Source organism: Pocillopora damicornis, chromosome 6 (assembly GCF_964200805.1).
Source record: "Pocillopora damicornis chromosome 6, jaPocDami1.2, whole genome shotgun sequence".
Lineage (NCBI taxonomy): Eukaryota > Metazoa > Cnidaria > Anthozoa > Scleractinia > Pocilloporidae > Pocillopora > Pocillopora damicornis.
In genome coordinates, this window is record NC_142675.1 from 6,368,064 (window position 1) to 6,385,084 (window position 17,021).

At 39.8% G+C, this 17,021-nt stretch overlaps 3 protein-coding genes across 3 annotated transcripts; all 3 read right to left on the minus strand.

Moving 5' to 3' along the window:
• Positions 1-136: 136 nt before the first annotated feature.
• On the minus strand, positions 137-2,089 carry LOC149043657 (uncharacterized). Its single transcript, XM_089210584.1, has one exon. The coding sequence runs from the start codon at positions 1,750-1,752 to the stop codon at positions 358-360; it is 1,395 nt and encodes a 464-aa protein (XP_089066710.1). The 5' UTR covers positions 1,753-2,089; the 3' UTR covers positions 137-357.
• Positions 2,090-2,275: 186 nt separating this feature from the next.
• LOC149043658 (uncharacterized) lies at positions 2,276-5,301 on the minus strand. Its single transcript, XM_089210580.1, has one exon. It carries the CDS (start codon positions 4,464-4,466, stop codon positions 3,036-3,038), a length of 1,431 nt encoding a protein of 476 aa, XP_089066706.1. The 5' UTR covers positions 4,467-5,301; the 3' UTR covers positions 2,276-3,035.
• A 2,160-nt stretch (positions 5,302-7,461) lies between these two features.
• On the minus strand, positions 7,462-15,333 carry LOC113669782 (uncharacterized). Its single transcript, XM_089210529.1, is given in 4 exon segments — positions 7,462-10,924; positions 10,926-11,622; positions 12,481-12,615; positions 14,498-15,333. Coding segments are annotated over 4 exon segments (3,327 nt in total). The 5' UTR covers positions 15,135-15,333; the 3' UTR covers positions 7,462-9,066.
• Positions 15,334-17,021: the final 1,688 nt, after the last annotated feature.

Here is a 17,021-nt window from a genome sequence, read left to right on the forward strand (position 1 = left end):
TCGCGTACGCCTTATGTGATTGATACGATGCTCAAATAAGGCCAAAAAAAAGTACTTCCAAAACTAGAAGCCAGACTACTGCTTAGTTCATCCTTTGTGAAAATCAGGAAACAGATACGAAATTTTCCCTTTTATTACAAGATGTTTTGCCGCAGGATTTATTTTGACGACAACCAGGCAAGCCCAAACCAACTTAAAAGGTTACCGAAATCAATACTTAATCCGAACGTCTTGTAGAACTACTCGATATATTTCTTTTTCATTAACTGTAGTTTTAAAGAAAGAAAGGTGTTTACGTATTGTTAATAATATTAGCCTTGTGTACACAGGAAACACAGATAAGTAATTCAAACAAGTTCAGGGTATTGCTGCCTTCTTCATGGTTAAACGGCGACCGCTTTCCTCTTGAGCTGTCGCCCCTTGAGGTTGATATCGTTCCCGCGTCCAAAGGACAAACTCCTGAAAGACGATCACTCCATTGCTGTTGTTGTCCATTTTATCGAAGAGCTCTCTTATGTGAACGTCATGCATTGGTGCGTTTAATTTTTTCATTCCTACCACGAAGTCCTCTTTACTGAGCTTGAGACCATCGCGGTCTTTTGACAAAATTTTGAACAGGTCGATCAAACGAAGCCCTTTCGTGCGAATGAAGGCCAAGTACACGTCCAGGATCTCAGGTCGCTTGGTTTGATCTGAGAGTCGTTCTCCTGTTATACTGATATCCCAGGAACAGGTGAACAATGGCCTTCTCTCAAGGAGAGCTTCGAGTTCACGTGCACACTCCTTATCAAACACGATATCATCGAGTTGAAGATTTTTTAAGGCGCTGGATGTGTTCTTTTGAATGGCCATCAACAGGACGCGTGCACCGTAACTTTGGAAAGGATTTCGTCCAGCTTTAAGAACCTCCAAGCTTTTGTTTGTCCTTAAGAATTTGGCTATGGCCGCAACACCATTCTTAGTGATGCAGTTACTTCCAATATCCAGGACTTTGAGCGTCTGGTTACACGACAGTGCCTCTTGAATAGCAGTAACGCCGTCGTCTAGAAGACCATTCCAAGCAATGTTTACCTCCCTAAGGCGAGTATTACTTTTCAAACCCTCGGCCACTGCTCGAACCCCTTGAACACGAATGCTATTCCAACTGACGTCTAACATATCAAGAACCGCGTTGACTTTGATGGCTGAACCCAGAAAGGTGGCTCCTTTATCACCGATGTCGGTGTATGATAAATTCAAGTAGGTCAATGGTGCATCTAACCTTAAAGAGTTGCAAAACACTGCAATCCTTTTACCTTGCAAGTTGCACTTGCTGACATTTAGTTCCTTCAGTGTGTCGTTCTGAAGAAGCATGTCTCCGAGTTCGTCTGCAGCTTGCTGGCCGATGTGGTTTCCCGACAAATCGACTTTGCTGATAAAAGGGTTCCTCTTCAACATTCTTGCAATGTATGTCATTCCTTTGTCGCCGATGCCGTTGTCATGGAGATTTAAGGTAGTTACATTTAAACATCCTTTCAACGCCATACTAATAGCTCGTGAGCCAGAATCTCCAAGGCCATAATGGTTTAATTCGATATCCTTCGCCACACACTGCTTATGAAACTTAAATGAAGGCACAATGTTATTACTCTTGCAGGCCTCAAGGTAAATTTCCTGCGTTGAACGTGAGAGGTTGACGAGGTCCTCCCCTTCGTTCTCTTCGTCGGGGCTTTCGTCTTCCAAGTCCGTGTCGTAAAACTCGTCTTCTTCCATAGTTCGACTTCTAGTTCATAGAAAGGTTATGGGGTTTTTTGTCCTTTGTGCCTGGATTCACTTGGCATCATTACTCCTCTGTAAGCTTAGTATTTCATTCGTCTATCGGCAAACTGACCTTGTCTTCGCTGTTTTCCTGCTTCCATACAGTGAAAAAAAAAGAGAGATATCTACCCTGGGCTAACGAATGTATTTCAAGATACTTACAACGTGTATTTTCAGCCTCAGATAGATTTGACTGAGGTACGTGTTAGTGTTGAGTTTCCCTCGAAAAGGCCCCAGCACAAGACAAGTAATCAAATATAAGATTATCAATCTCCTCTCGTTCTGTTTCTAATTTAGCTCCACAATTATGTAACATAGGTCTACTTAGCGGCGTTGACAAATTACTTAGTCACAGGGCTTCTAGTAACATAGGATTTATTATGACAGTGTCTGTAGACTTCGATTGGAGAACACCATATTTAATGAGTACATATTAGCCTGAAGCTTGCTGAGTTACTCACCACTCAAAAACAAAACACTCGTTAGAGACTTCTTTTAATTATTGTATGAAGGATGAATGTCATCAATGATAATACAGACATCAATATAATTACTTTAACCTTGCAGTATTTCCCTGCGTGGGGTCTTGTTGAGGCAAAAGTTTTGAAACAAAGCTGCTAAATAATTCACTTTGTTTCTGTTTCTGAGATAATGAGAGGTGGAGATGTTTATATACTAAATGTTTACATGAGACAAAAACTTGTCTTTGATAAAAAAAAACAAGGTTTCCGGAACCATCTGTGCGTAAAATATCTTACAATATTGGAATTTGAATTACTTAGGAAACCTCTTTATTATGTAGAGAAACTATTTGTTTTAATAACTGAGAAATTGATCAATTAGTTAAACTCGTTTCGCTGTAGTCTCGAACAAGATACATTTGTATCATTTGGTGCACAGTGATCAAAGAAAAATTTCATGACTCGATTTTCCGTTTCATGGAAAACTTCAAAGAATGTAAATTTTTGGACTGAATTTATTTATATATTTATATGGTCAGTGGGTTTTAAAACGAAGTAAAATTTTTTTTTTTAGAATTATTTTCGTTATGGATTTCCTTCGGAAACATTTATCATTTCTGTTTTATCTAGTTTATGCAATTCGCTGCCTATACTTTTCTACTCTGCAGCTGACTGCACCAATGAGACAATGTCATATAATAGTGAGGAAATTAAGCTTCTTTTTCGACAATTCCGGCCAAAATTTTGGCGGCGAAGAGTTTCTGCACAGGGAATCTTTTAGTTTCCATCGGTTTTTGTCTGTTGTTTCATTGCCACAAACTCTTGAAACCTAACCACGTCATCGTCATCTGCGTCGAGAATGTCAAACAGCTCGTCAAGTTGAACTCTCTTGAGATGAACGCCCAGCTTTTGTAAACCTTGCACGAACCTTTCTCTATCCACAGTCATCCGGAGCGCGCTGAAATCGTTCCTGGTGATAATCCTAAAGAGATCGATCAGCCTCCAACCTCGTTTGCTAACAAAAGACAAAAACTTTTGCACTACAAGGGGCGTTTTAGGAGCGTTTTTCCTGAGAGACACTGGCATTTCGAGCACAGTGCCTCCACCTTTGACGACCGTTCCCCACTGACAGATAAATCCCGGCCGCTCATTGACCAGTGACTGAAGTTCTAGCACACACGTTTGGTCAAGCGTGGTGTCTTCCATGTCTAAATGCATCAACGCACTTGAAGTGTTTTTACGAATTTCCTTGAGGACTTTCTGAACACCGTAATCATGGAACAGATTTCTTCCAATTTTCAGCGTGTGAAGGCTTTTATTACAAGATAGACCCTCAGATATTGCCTCGGCGCCTATCTCATTAAATCCACAGTTACTGACGTCGATAACCAGCAACGACCTGTTGACAGCGAGAACCTCACCAATTTCACTTGCTCCTTCATTAGAAATGCTGTTACGAGAGATGTCAAGTTGCTGCAAAACTGTGTTCGTCTTGAGCCCTTTTGCTATACCTGCAACACCTCGTAGATGAATCGCATTCCAGCTGAGGTCCAAAATCTCAAGCGTGCCATTAGAAATAAAAAACCAGCCCAGTTTAATAGCGCCTTCGTCTCCCAGTTCGTTGCCTTTCAGATTCATAATTCTGAGACGAATTCTCCCACCTTGAAGAAGTTTGGGAATACCTTTCTCTTGCAAGCCGCAGTATCCCAATCCTAGATTGTCAAGACAGTCGTTTTCATTCAACATTTCACCAAAACACTCGATACCTTTAGTTCCGATTCGATTTTCTGATACGTCAAGCTGTGAGACAAAGCAGTTGTCCTTAAGCATCAGTGCCAAAGCTTCAGCTCCGATAGTGGATATACCGTTGTCGGCAAGGTTTAATTTCTTTACTGTCATGTTTCGTGCCAGTGCCGATGAAACCGCAATGGCTCCCTTATCCCTGATACCATAATGCTGCAGATCCACTGATTCGGAGCGGAGCTCCCTTAAAAATCTCGAAACTGGTGCAATATCTAAGTTTTGGCACGTTTGAAAATAAATTTCCTCTTGAGTTTTATAGAAATCTTTTTCCTCCGTAAAGTTCTCTTCAAGGTCTGTGTCGTATTCCTCGCTATCGCTATCGTTTGTATCCTTGCTTTTCAAATGAACTTTGTTTTGTGTTCTGCTCAAATTTTTTGCTATTTTTTCCGCTTTACTGTAATCCATTCTGCTTCTTACAACGGAGAAAATTGTCTTTGTTTCATGTGTGAAATTTCACAGGACAGATGAAATAACCACTTTTAATTTTACCGCACCTGCGTTTCCAAATTTCATCCTTTGCGCAGTGCTATGGAAAGAATTTCTCGCTTTTCACGAAATAATATTTAAAACCCGTTGTACATAATAGAATATTAATGATTAAAAGAACCCACCGCCATAGTTTGCTAATTACTTGCAATTATTAAGCGTTTTTGCAGGAAATAATTACTTTGAAAGACTGATAACAGTCAAAACCCTATCCTCCACTCGTTTACTTTGTCGGCAGCCCGAGATTCTGTTAGGCTCAGCCATAATAGACATTTAGAGCGAAAAAAAGTTGTTGATTTATCTCACAAGACGAAGTCAGTGCGAAGGGTCTTTGCCACAGCTTTAGTATGTTGAACAATTTAGCCTCAACTTTTTTTTGTGTTTTCAATTTTTTTGTTTTATTTTCTTTTGAAATCTGAGTCAATCTTCTCTCTATATAACAATTATCTTTTTCCCTTTGGTTCATTCCTACCCCTTTGCTGTATGTACATCTCAGTAAACTATATTTACTTCTTGACATAAGTAGTAATTTCGTGATTTCAAATTCAATCACGCGAGAGTGCCTCGTATTCCCACGCTTTTTGCCGCTGCCAAAACCTAAAACATTGAATTTTCACCTGCTTTCTAGCATCTTTTTTCACATTTCAGTCAACGTTTTCATTAATTAGTGTCATGCTTTTAGTGATCCTTTTCCGCGTGATGCCTTTTTTTTTTTATCAAAGGAAGACTGAGAAAACCGGACGAAGTAGGTATTTTTTTCGAGGTATAGGGCGGGGTGGGGTGGGATGGGAGAAATGGTTTCTTTTCAGTTATGCTTGTAGACTCGTTGTCAACTCAACGAGTAATCCCAGAACTCCTTGATTACATGTAAAGTATGACGTATTGCAGTGCGCTGGATGACAGAAAGCTAAAGCTCCTGTACTTCAGAATTATGTTTGTACTGCCTGTGAAACTTTCATGAGTACCTCTGTAAACATAACCTTAAAAATGGCTAGCAGGCATAATTCCAACAACCCTTCTCAGTGGAGCGAGTGAGGAAACAAATTTAAAAAAAAACAAAGAAAGATATATTGCGTCACGTGAAAACGAGACGCAAGCATCAGTATCCAGTTGGAAGACCATTCACGACGATCGGAATAAAAACGCTTGGCGATTGAACCTTTTCCGACGCATCCGCCAAGATTTGGAACAGTCTCCCGCAACCATTAAAATCACAGCAGTAATTTCGTATTCAATTTTAATATGTAAAGCGCAATTGATCATATCCTCCTGTATGTTAATTTGCGCTATATAAATATTAAATATTATCATTAAGGGGGTTATCTTTATCGCCATAAGTCTCTTGTGGGGCTGATTTTTCAATTGCAACCCTGCTTAGTTAAATCTGAGTGACCATCACTAACACTACACCACGCTGCGAGGACACTTCCTCGCCAACAAATCACTTCACATGCCCTGTTAAGGTGATTTCTCAGAAATAAAACCATCGAAAAATTTTTTTAACCTTCCTTAAATGTTCCTTGCTCATTTTTGTTTCGAAAAATTCAATTAAAATGATAGAAAGGATAGGTCACTACGCTTGCTTAAGAGATATGACGGGCCAAACTTACGCCATTTATGCCTGTACTGACACTTATCACGCGCGTCATTTCATTGGTTCACGTTATATTTTGTGGTTGGTGGAAGCAAGGGTTTTCTAAAGTAACACTTGAAGTGAACTTGATAAGTAGAAAATATCGAGTGAATGGGGCAATATGATTTAAAGACACTCATTTCCTGCTAAGTGACTCTTTCGATATAGATATTATATCCAGATTGTACTGGATTGACCCATTTACTTGCATATTAGTGAGAGAACTTCGTGATCCCAAACAATACCATTAACTATGTGGTGAGGGCTCTGGAATTGTAATCTCGGCAATAATGAGGGAAACGAGCCAAACGAGCCGGCTCGATTGCTAAACGCTTAAAAGTGGCCCTGTGTTTTTTAGTTTAGTCCAATATTTCTTGAAAGAAAGCTCGACAGCCACTCTCTAGATGAATCCACCAATTCCAGGTTTATCTACGGTCAAACCACTCTAATATCGTTTCTTATAAATATGGTAGATTATAAAAAATTGTAACCTTTACCGATGGCAGAACGATTCAAGCTAAATCGCTTCACTGACAGGCTCACACTGTGAAGTCATACAGGTACTCTCGAACAAAAATCCAAATTGAAGGGAAATGTCAGGTGTTTGAGCGCAGGCTGGAAAGCCTTTGAAATTAGGTTGTTTCGCTTAATGCAGAGTTGTCACCACAAGTGCAATTCTGTAAACCAAGTGCCTCCATGGATATTTACTCTCCATCACGAACTTTCGGGGCTCAGATAGAACAAAGAAAAGGAAATTATGCTTCTATTCCATCGCGTGATATTTCGCTCATAATCAAGAGTGAAAAACGGCTTTCGATTATGCTCTTAGTACGCTCGCCTCTGTGATCTTTACCTATTTTAAGGGCCAATCGGTCATAAAACTAAGGATGAAAGCTCCATGACAGAAAGTACGTTGTCGGAAAGTACCGCAAAGCACCCTGCGCCAGATCTTGCGAGACACACTCTTGCTCCCTTTTTGTTGTTGTCGTTGTTGCTTTTTTTTTTTGGGGGGGGGGGGGGGAAATTACATGACTTTCGGTAGGAATAGAAGAGGGGTACGTAGGTGGAATCAAAGAGATATGAGAGTCTGTGTATTTGACTCTTGAAAACTACTGACTCTCACCAATCAGGCGAGATCGTGGCAGCGGTCAAAAATTTATGACATCACTGTGCACAAAAAAGTCCGAAAAAGAGTATGTGTTCAAGACCAAATAACCTTGCAATCATTGGCTACGGGGCCAGTTCCGCTTGGCGAAAAAGAAATACAACACAACTACTCAGTATGCGTCCAACTTCCTTGTATTCTTAGAAACAACGACTACATTGATTTACAGAAAAGGCAGATCTATCTAGCGGTTCGTAGTTATTGCTTCTTATAGGATAGCCTTAAAATCCCTTCCTCAAAACTAAACTCAGAAAAACAAGGCGTGGAAAACTGCGCCCTAGCTGTGATGGGGACCTTTAGCGGTTAGGACAGCAACGCCAAGGAAGACGTCGATTTAAAAATAAATATATGTTTTTAGTTTGAATCTCGCGAATGACAAGATGTATTTACCATCTGTTTCAGCGCCACAAGTTAACCGCAGCATAACATATGAGAGCGGCGTTGAGTTCCAAATGGAAACTAACATAATTTACCGTCGTGGTTTCATTTCTCAGACCACGCAAATTTTGATCATTTCCGTTCTTATTTTGCTGAGGAAGGCTCACAAATGTACACAATTCTTTTGTTTTTAAACAGATCTTTTGTTTTTGCCACGTCCTCGTTTCCTTCGCCGTCATGGTTTGCTAAAGATCCCTAATTTATTTTCAGCGGTGCTATAGGATGCATACATATACAACGAATCATACAACTACAACTATTAACCTGGTTAAGCACGCACTAACGCTATACACCCTAACATTAGTAAGCATATTCTCCATACTGATCTCTATACATTTCCTGAGGTGCTGACAAGGAGAATTTGTTGAACAATCGAGAGCATCTTTAGTTGGTGATAATTTCATTATTCTCAAGACCTCACTGCATGATTCAGGTTTGAGGTTGTAAGGAGAATTTAGATGCTAGTCCCTCTTGAGGGGTGAAATAAAGAAATAGAGAAATTCGACAAGGAATAACACATGGGCATGCGGTCTAAGCAATCTGCGATGATCGTACCTCACCAGCAAACATTAACGGGTTCTACCGGGCTTGCTTAACCCGCTTTTAAGTTTGAAAAAAACCTCGAAATCGAAATTGCCCACCAGGGAAATTGAACTGAGGTCTGTCACGAGTTTTTACCGACTCTATTGACACTTTTCAGGACTTCTTCGTGTTTCTATTGGCGGTCAGCATTTCCAGTTTTCAGAGTGTGGAAATAAAGTTTGGTCGCCCAAAGATGAGATAAATTGGCAAAACTTGGAAGTAAAAAATCCCTACTTCATTTTTACGAAAATGTATGAACTTTGAACGAACAAATAGAGTATGAAAACTGAACTGACTGGCTTGAAATTTAGTGCGAAGTCTCACAAGATACCAACATAGGTGACAGTGTCGGGGAATTCCGTTTCTCGAAATGATCGCGACGGCCTCCAAAGTAGCGCGCATCAGTAAATTTTTGACAAGAAATCGTGACAGAAAAGTTGTAAAGGAACCAGTAAAAATTATCTCAAAATCCCCACACAGCGTCAGTCAGTCTTGTCGACTTTGATCGCTGCATCAATGGATGTGGCACCAGTAATACTAGTCTCCTTTGTAGACAAATCCAAATAGGTCAGAGTCTTGTTAAATTTAATCGCCTAGCGATAGATTTGTCTCCGGTGTCACTAATCTGTTTCCCAGACAAATTCAAATTGGTTACAGTCTTATTGACTTTGAATGCCTCACCAATAGCTGTAGCACCGACATCATAAAAAAGGGTTCGCAGACAAACGCAGAGAGGTCAAAGTCTTGTTAACTTTGACTGCCTCAGCCAAAATTATAGCACCGGCATCACTGATACCATTGTCAAACAAATTCAAATGGGTGAGTATCTTGTTGACTTTAATTGCCTCAGCAATAGATGTAGCACCGGCATCACTAATACCATTAAAAGACAAATTCAAATAGGTCACAGACTTGTTGATTTTGATTGCCTCAACAATAGATGTAGCACCAGCATCTCTAATACCATTGCGAGACAAATTCAAATTTTTGAGAGTCTCGTTTACTTTGATTGCCTCAGCAATAGATGTAGCACCGGCATCATTGCTACGATTCTTAGACAAATTCAAAGAGGTCAGAGTCTGATTGACTTTGACTGCCTTAGCAAGAGATGTGGCACCGGCATCACTAATACTATTAAAGGACAAATTCAAATGGGTGAGAGTCTTGTTGATTTTGATTGCAAAAGCAATAGATGCAGCACCGGCATCACTAATACCATTGCCAAACAATTTCAAATGGGTGAGAGTCTTATTGACTTTGATTGCCTTTGCGGTAGATGTAGCACCGGCATCGCGAATACGATTGTTAGACAAATCCAAAGAGGTGAGAGTCTCGTTGACTTTGATTAAACCTGCAATGGACGTAGCACCGGCATCACTAATATCATTGCCAAACAATTTCAAATGGGTGAGACTCTTGCTGACTTTGATTGCGTCAGCAATACATGTAGCACCGGCATCACTAATACGATTGCTAGACAAATCCAAAGAGGTGAGAGTCTCGTTGACTTTGATTGCTCCTGCAATAGACGTAGCGCCGGCATCACTAATATCATTGCCAAACAATTTCAAATGGGTGAGACTCTTGCTGACTTTGATTGCGTCAGCAATAGATGTAGCACCGGCATCGCTAATACGATTGTTAGACAAATCCAAAGAGGTCAAAGTCTTGTTGACTTTGATTGCCTCAGCAATAGATGTAGCACCGGAATCACTTATACACGCAAAACACAAGCCCAAAGTGATTAGCGTCGCGTTAGCTATGATTACCTCGGAAAGGATTACTGCTAAAACTTCACTTAGAAACTGACATTCGACATAAAGATGTGTTTGGGTCAAATTGTAACCAAAACATCTTGCTAACTGTAGGTGAAAATCATCTTTCTTTCTTTTGCATTCGTTGATGGCCTCCAATAGAAATTTGACACTCTGACAGTTTTTGCTGGCGGGATTGTTAACCCGCTTTCCTAAACTGGAGACAAGAGCTGCAGCTTCTTGATCGGACTGTTCTGCTAAAATACCGCACGAGAACAATAGCACCTGTGTCATGTCAAGGAAATAGTTGTCATCTGAAACTAACTCCTTAGGTGTAGTTCATTTATCTTGAATCTCACAACAGAGATAGAATGCTGCGAAGCATTCTTGAAAGCTTTTGTGTAGAAATGCATAATGCGGACTCGGTCTCAGTTTACTACCTCCGGGATGAATTGACAGAAATCCGAAGGCAGCCAAGTCACTGGCATGCTTTCCTAATTCATTCTCTTCAAAATCCAACTTGTCTTGTTTTAAACCATTTAACGCAATAAATCCAAGGGTTTTCAACTGCTCTTTGTAAAGGTTTGTAAGATCTTCTTTCGTATCTGGTAGTTCTATCTTTTTCCTATATCTTCTCAAGACACATTCAATCATTTTCAAGAACAGTGTAGTTCTTTTTTCCGGAAGGGTACCATCGAATTCTTCGCACAAAAGGCAAAGTAGGACCGTGTTCAATGGATTGGCACACATTTCGCTAAGGTTTTCATCGCGTGATATTCGTGCCGAGAGCTTTTCAGCTAACTGACTTTTCCTTGAAGTACTTGGCGATAAATTCTCTGGCTTCTGCTTCAGTAAAACCTTCGACCTCGAGCAGGGTGTCACAGAATTTTCTTACCTTTACTCCAGCTTCGTGTCGGGCTGTTGCCACCACCTTACATTTCGGAAGTACTCTTCCGGCAATTATTTCTGAAATTGTCGGCATTTCAGTGGAAGGTAACTCATCCAATCCATCTAATATCAATAAAATGCTGGATTGATTGGCACGAATAAATTGGAAGAATTGCTGTTTGACGTCTTCATCGACATCTCGGGGCAGAAGCTGATCATCAATGGCTTCCCAAATATCGGACTTGATATCACGACATTTAAGGAAAAACACTACTTTTATGTTTGTGACGCAATCATAGGGGTTCTGCTTTTTTGTAGCCCAGTCATAAACATACTTTTTACAGTAGGTAGTTTTACCTATTCCAGGTTTTCCTTCAATTAGCACTGTTTTCGGTTCTGAACACTCTTCATGTGGATCCAAGAGAGACGACATGGTAATGATCTTGTTAGTGACGTCTCCTCTCGTTTTCTTTCTTCTGACCACTTTGAGCCTTGTAAATATATCACCGACAAAAAACTGAAACTCTTCACACCATGGAAACGGTGAAAGCCATCCCTCACGATTCTTGTACAGTTGGCGAATTTCATCGATTAGCTCAGTTGGATCAAAAACACCTGAAATAAATCAAAGTAACACTAGTAAATTCGTGGATATACTGTACATAATATAATCAAAATACACAGCAATTTTACTAAAAGCCGACGATCCTAATGAATAAGTGGCAACGAGGAATCTTATCGTACGAAAAGAACTAATTTACGGACACAAGTTGAGCTGGCAACTTCCCTGAGAAGTAAGTTACCAGAAAAGGTCGCTACAAGAAATGTCTACTTAACAATGTCCACCAGGAATTAGACCACAAAGGACCGATGTTCAGGTGCATAAAGGTGGCGAGTAAAAAGCAATACTTACAAGTTTGTAGTTGAACTGAAGAACTTACGGTTGGCTTCATCTTTTTGAAAACATTACAACGAAAGTGCTCGTACGTATTAAAAACGGCCAAAATTTTGAAAAAACCAATAGATAAATAAGTTGCAAACACACACGGAAAATCACTTATTTTCCCATAACAAAACAAGCTAAACAGAGAATCTTTCCTCTGTGGGTCGGAAATCTTTTCACACTTGTCATTTCGAACCGTATGAATTTAAATTTAGTTAAAGACCGTCGTATGATAGGCCCTAAATTAGTAATAAATGGATCGATATATTCTCCACCAAGTTTTGGTGGAGAAATTAAACTATTTTAATTCCACTCTATCAGCATATGATGGATTTCTGCTATAAATTCGTGCATTCACTACTTTCTATGTCAATTCCAAAAGATATTTGATTAGACGTCATCACCGAGTGTGAGAGAGAAACGCCATCGCGTTACATTGCAGGTTTCCCACCTAAAACCGACCACCTACAATTTTTCACAAATCTCTACAGATGAGAAGTGGCCTTAAGGGTAGCATCTCAACAACTGACCTTCATCCTTGCATTTCTCAGCTGAGACTGTCTGGTTACCGCGCTTTTCCTTCAACCCCTTCAGTTCAATCTCCATCCTGGAAAGTTTGGTGTTTATTTCATCACTGAATTCCTGCAGTGACTGTTTTATGCCCTCTACAGATTGAAATGTAAATTATTATTTGCTCGTTTAAATCTTGTTTAATTCAGCAGAAAAAGAGATCAAAACGGTACATCATCAATGTTCTTTATAATTAGTATCAAATTGGGGCCCAGGAGTAAGGGGAATTATATTTAGGACAAAATTTCAGAAGGTGAGTGCATGATTGAACAAAAGGGTCCAATCAAATGAAATCTGTAAAACCTCTACACATAGTAAACAACCAGCCAAATATCTATAAAAAAAATGGCTAGAACAGGTACGCGAAATCACATTGAAGAAAAAAAAATCGTTTAAAAGGTAAAATCAAATAAATATTTAAAACTTCAAAACATTTGAAACCAGTTACCAAATATGTGTAACATATCGCCAAATGGCAGCCAAAACAGATACGCTAAAAATAAACTTTGAGACAAGAATTAAAATCGCTCATGTGGTGGTAAGATGTTTTCTTATCTATCGTCGACACTGTTGTCATCGCCGATTTTGAGACTTTAAGACTCAAACTGAGTATTCTTCTTAACGTTTGCTCTTCCTTTGCGAGGTCTCCAAAGGTGTATTTTGATCAAGAATGGACCAAAAATTAAACGGAAATACCACCTTGATGATTTAAGCATACGGACCGACAAAATATTTCCATATGGTTCCTTGGTCTGTTTTCAATGTCGATTTGAAGACTTTGAAACCCTTTTCTTTCCAAGAGAGTATTGTTACGAGCATCCTTTTCGTTTGTAAGCTCTATTCAGGTGAATTTTGATCAAGGCTGGAGTGAGAAGAAGACTGCAATTGCCTTTGGTAGAAATTCAGACGGAAAAGGCCTTTGGCGGGCATTTTGAAATAGCGAACTTTTAAAACTTGCGGTTTGATGTGTGATAAAACGAGAAAATAGCACTGACAATAACATGCGTGGCCTTTGTTTCTTACCTCAGCCCTGACAAGTTAATAAGCAACGGCAATATTCCTTGTGGAGGAAGGAGCGCAAATTCTCGACCGATAAAAACCAACTAGTGCACGGTTCGCCGCTAATATTATATGCCTACGATTTTTTTGTTTACTGCAAGAAAACGTCTCGAGAACAATAGACATTCTGGGCGACGAAAAAAACCCAGCAAGAGCATTTTAGCATACAGCGAAACGCCATTTTGAATATTTTTGAAAACTCAGTGTTCTCAGGCAAAGATTTCAGCCTTTGTATCACCCTGAACACATTAGAGCCGGCGACAATATCATGGTATTGGGGACAGAGGCAAACCGAATAGGGGAGGCTTGCCATTCTCATCCCCAGTTTCCTACGCCTCCACCGGAGGAAGGCCTGAGAAACGATGCAGAAGCTCGAGGGGAAGCTACGGAAGTTCGAGTAATTAATACGCCAATAGGCCAATTAAAGAAACGCAAACATGCAATGAAACTGACAGATCGAAGAAGAAAGTCGTCTTGTGGTCAACAGTTGCCAATACCATAATGAAAGTACACCTTAGGCTTAGTGCAGACTTGTGAGTATTGGACTAAGGGAAATATTGAATGGATAGTAGACTGTGGAATCGTTATGAAAGCGGCAATTACTCCAATCATATCTTGTTCATATGTCTCCTACGTTCATTTCCTCTTAATATCAAAGTGCAAGCCGAAATTTACCAGTAATATTGGAGAACTCACTTTGCCTTCATCCTTGCTCTCTTCTGCAGAGTCAGTCAGGAAAGATAGAGTTTCTTCCACGTCTATTATTTCATTCTCGTGTTTTTAAGGCACAAAACAAGGATGCATTTTTCAATGAGTACCATATGACTTCCTAATGGGCTGCTCTTCTCGTACAAATAAAAAGTTTCACGTTTTGGGACCCTGCTCATTGTAAAAAGGATTAAAAACAGGTCATCTCACCTTTCATCTCTTCAAGCTTGTCTTTGATGCTGTCGTCGTCTTTCTTCCATTGTTTTATCCTTTCACGATAATGCTCTTCCATATCTGGATCCATGCATACATGCTTAAGACTGTCAATACCTGCCCGAAAATGAGCTCCTCCCAGTCTAACCAAAGCTTCTCGTATTTCCTGCCAATAAGCACTGAAGCTAATGTCATCCACAGCGGCTTGAGAGGCATGGCTATATACAGTGTTCCTGTAATACTTCACTCTGGCGATGTCATCCGCAATGCTTTTGTTAGTAGCTGGAGGAAGATGATCCCAACCAGTGGCAGGAGGGCTCAAACCACAGATACTTCTCAGCAGCACTGTTAGGAGTGTGATGTCGAAGGTTGCAGATGACACGGGTGAATGAGCAGGATAAAGCTCTCCCCATTGAGAAGGATTCAGCACTTTCTTCTTCCCTTTATACAGTGACTGTAATTTAGGGAAGTGTGCAGAGGTACTCCCCAAAACTGTGTGTAGAGTCGCTGGTGGATGTATTTTGTCAAAAGTGGATCGCAGTACCTGAGATCCAACATCCACCAGAAGACGGCACAGCCTAGCATAGTTGGTCGTCTCCTTTGAAGAGGCAAACGACAAGGAGGCAGCAGCCATAAAAATAACCTCACCAAGAGAGTTTCTGTCGAGAATGCAAATTTAATATTAGGCAAAATTAGTAAATACAACTCTTAAAATAAAGGTTTTGACATCTGAAGACTGAGGATGGTAAAACTAGAACCTGTGAGCAGGGTAACTGGGATACCTGGATGGTACTGGATCCTTGGAATCAAGTGTAGTAATACTACGGGTGTCGGACTAGCATACTGAAATGGTGAGCTCAAGTCTGGCCAAGGGCATACACTTTTTTCAAAACATAGGCATGCTATGCATGCAAGACTTATTTTTTGTACGGTGGGTGGATTACTTAAAACATTGTAAGTGGTCTACATTCTTACAAAAGGAAAGAAGAGTGTTAACGAGGAAAAGAAGAAACAAATGAACTAGTTTTGGGGATTTTGATAGAGCGTTTAATCAATGAGATCTTGTTCTCAAACCAAACATGACAAGTTATATTCCAGTCCACTCAGAACAAACTGCACACAAAAGTATTGGAGATACAGCAAGTCTTCTTAATAACAAACATCACTTGCAGAACAACCACAATAGGACTACTGCCTTGGGACTTATATTGTGGTGACATGATACCTATGCTGTGATGCCTTGACTACCATCATGGGACCTACACTGTAGCCACCTGACAACAACCCTAGTACCTACACTGTGGTGACAAGACTGCAATCATGGTACCTACACTGTGGTGACATGACTAACATCTTTGTACCTACACTGCAGGGACATGACTACCATTGTGGTACCTACATTGTGGTGATATGACTAACATCATGGTACCTACATTGTGATAATATGATTACTACATCATGGCACCTATACTATGATAACTTCCACTGTGGTAACTACACTGTAATGACATAACTACCATCATGGTACCTACACTGTGATGAGTTGACTACCATCATGGTACCTACATGGTGGTGACATGACTACCATCATGGTACCTACACTATGGTGGCATGACTACCATCATGGGACCTGCTACACTGTGGGGATATGATTATCAGCATGGGACCATCACAACTATTTCAAAGTTAAAAGATGGGGTGTGGAGTGTTAGTCAGTCATTAAGTTTGAGATTTGTATCCTGTTCCAGAATTAATCGTGAAAAATTAAACTGTCTCCAGCATTCTTTTTTCCACAGCTCAATGTTTTGGTAGATTTATAGAGATGGGCATGTGCTCGTCTTGCCTTATCAAGATTCAAGTTTGTTTTATGCTATACATATCTTTCAAAAATGTTTCACTTTTTTGCTGGATAAGATGCTGGTCAGCTGCTGTGAGATGGTGGTTTGATAATTGTTGAGCTAGGAGCATCAGTTAAAGTGTATAAATTACTTTGAGATTGCTTGGCTTTACAGAGGCAACTTACAATATGTTGCTGTTTTACAGATGAAATTGTTTTGGATACTATAGTACACAAGATTTACAATCAATATCTTTCTTAAAAAAACATCAGATTTTCATTGGTGAAAGTTATTAAAACAAATTAAAGAAACTGTATGACTGAGAAATTTGTTTTAATGATATAATCAATTAACCCTTTTAATGTCAAGATCTCATCAGTTATTCTTCTTACTTACTGTCTGCTACACAATTCCCATGATGTTAGTTTGGAAAATTTGGTATTGGATCAATACTAATCCCCTGACTGATATTTCTTTACACTCCTCACTTGTCTGCTTAATATTGTATTGATGCTGTAAGGAAAAATTCTTTGGTGATCACCCATGGGAGTTATAAGGTTTGCCACTATGCCCCATGAAATGGCAGACAAAGTCAAATTACCGTTCAGTTGCATTTATTTTTATCTTGATTCAAATTGGTTATGTTTGATTGTTTCAGTAATCAAAACCCAGAGGAAGACTTG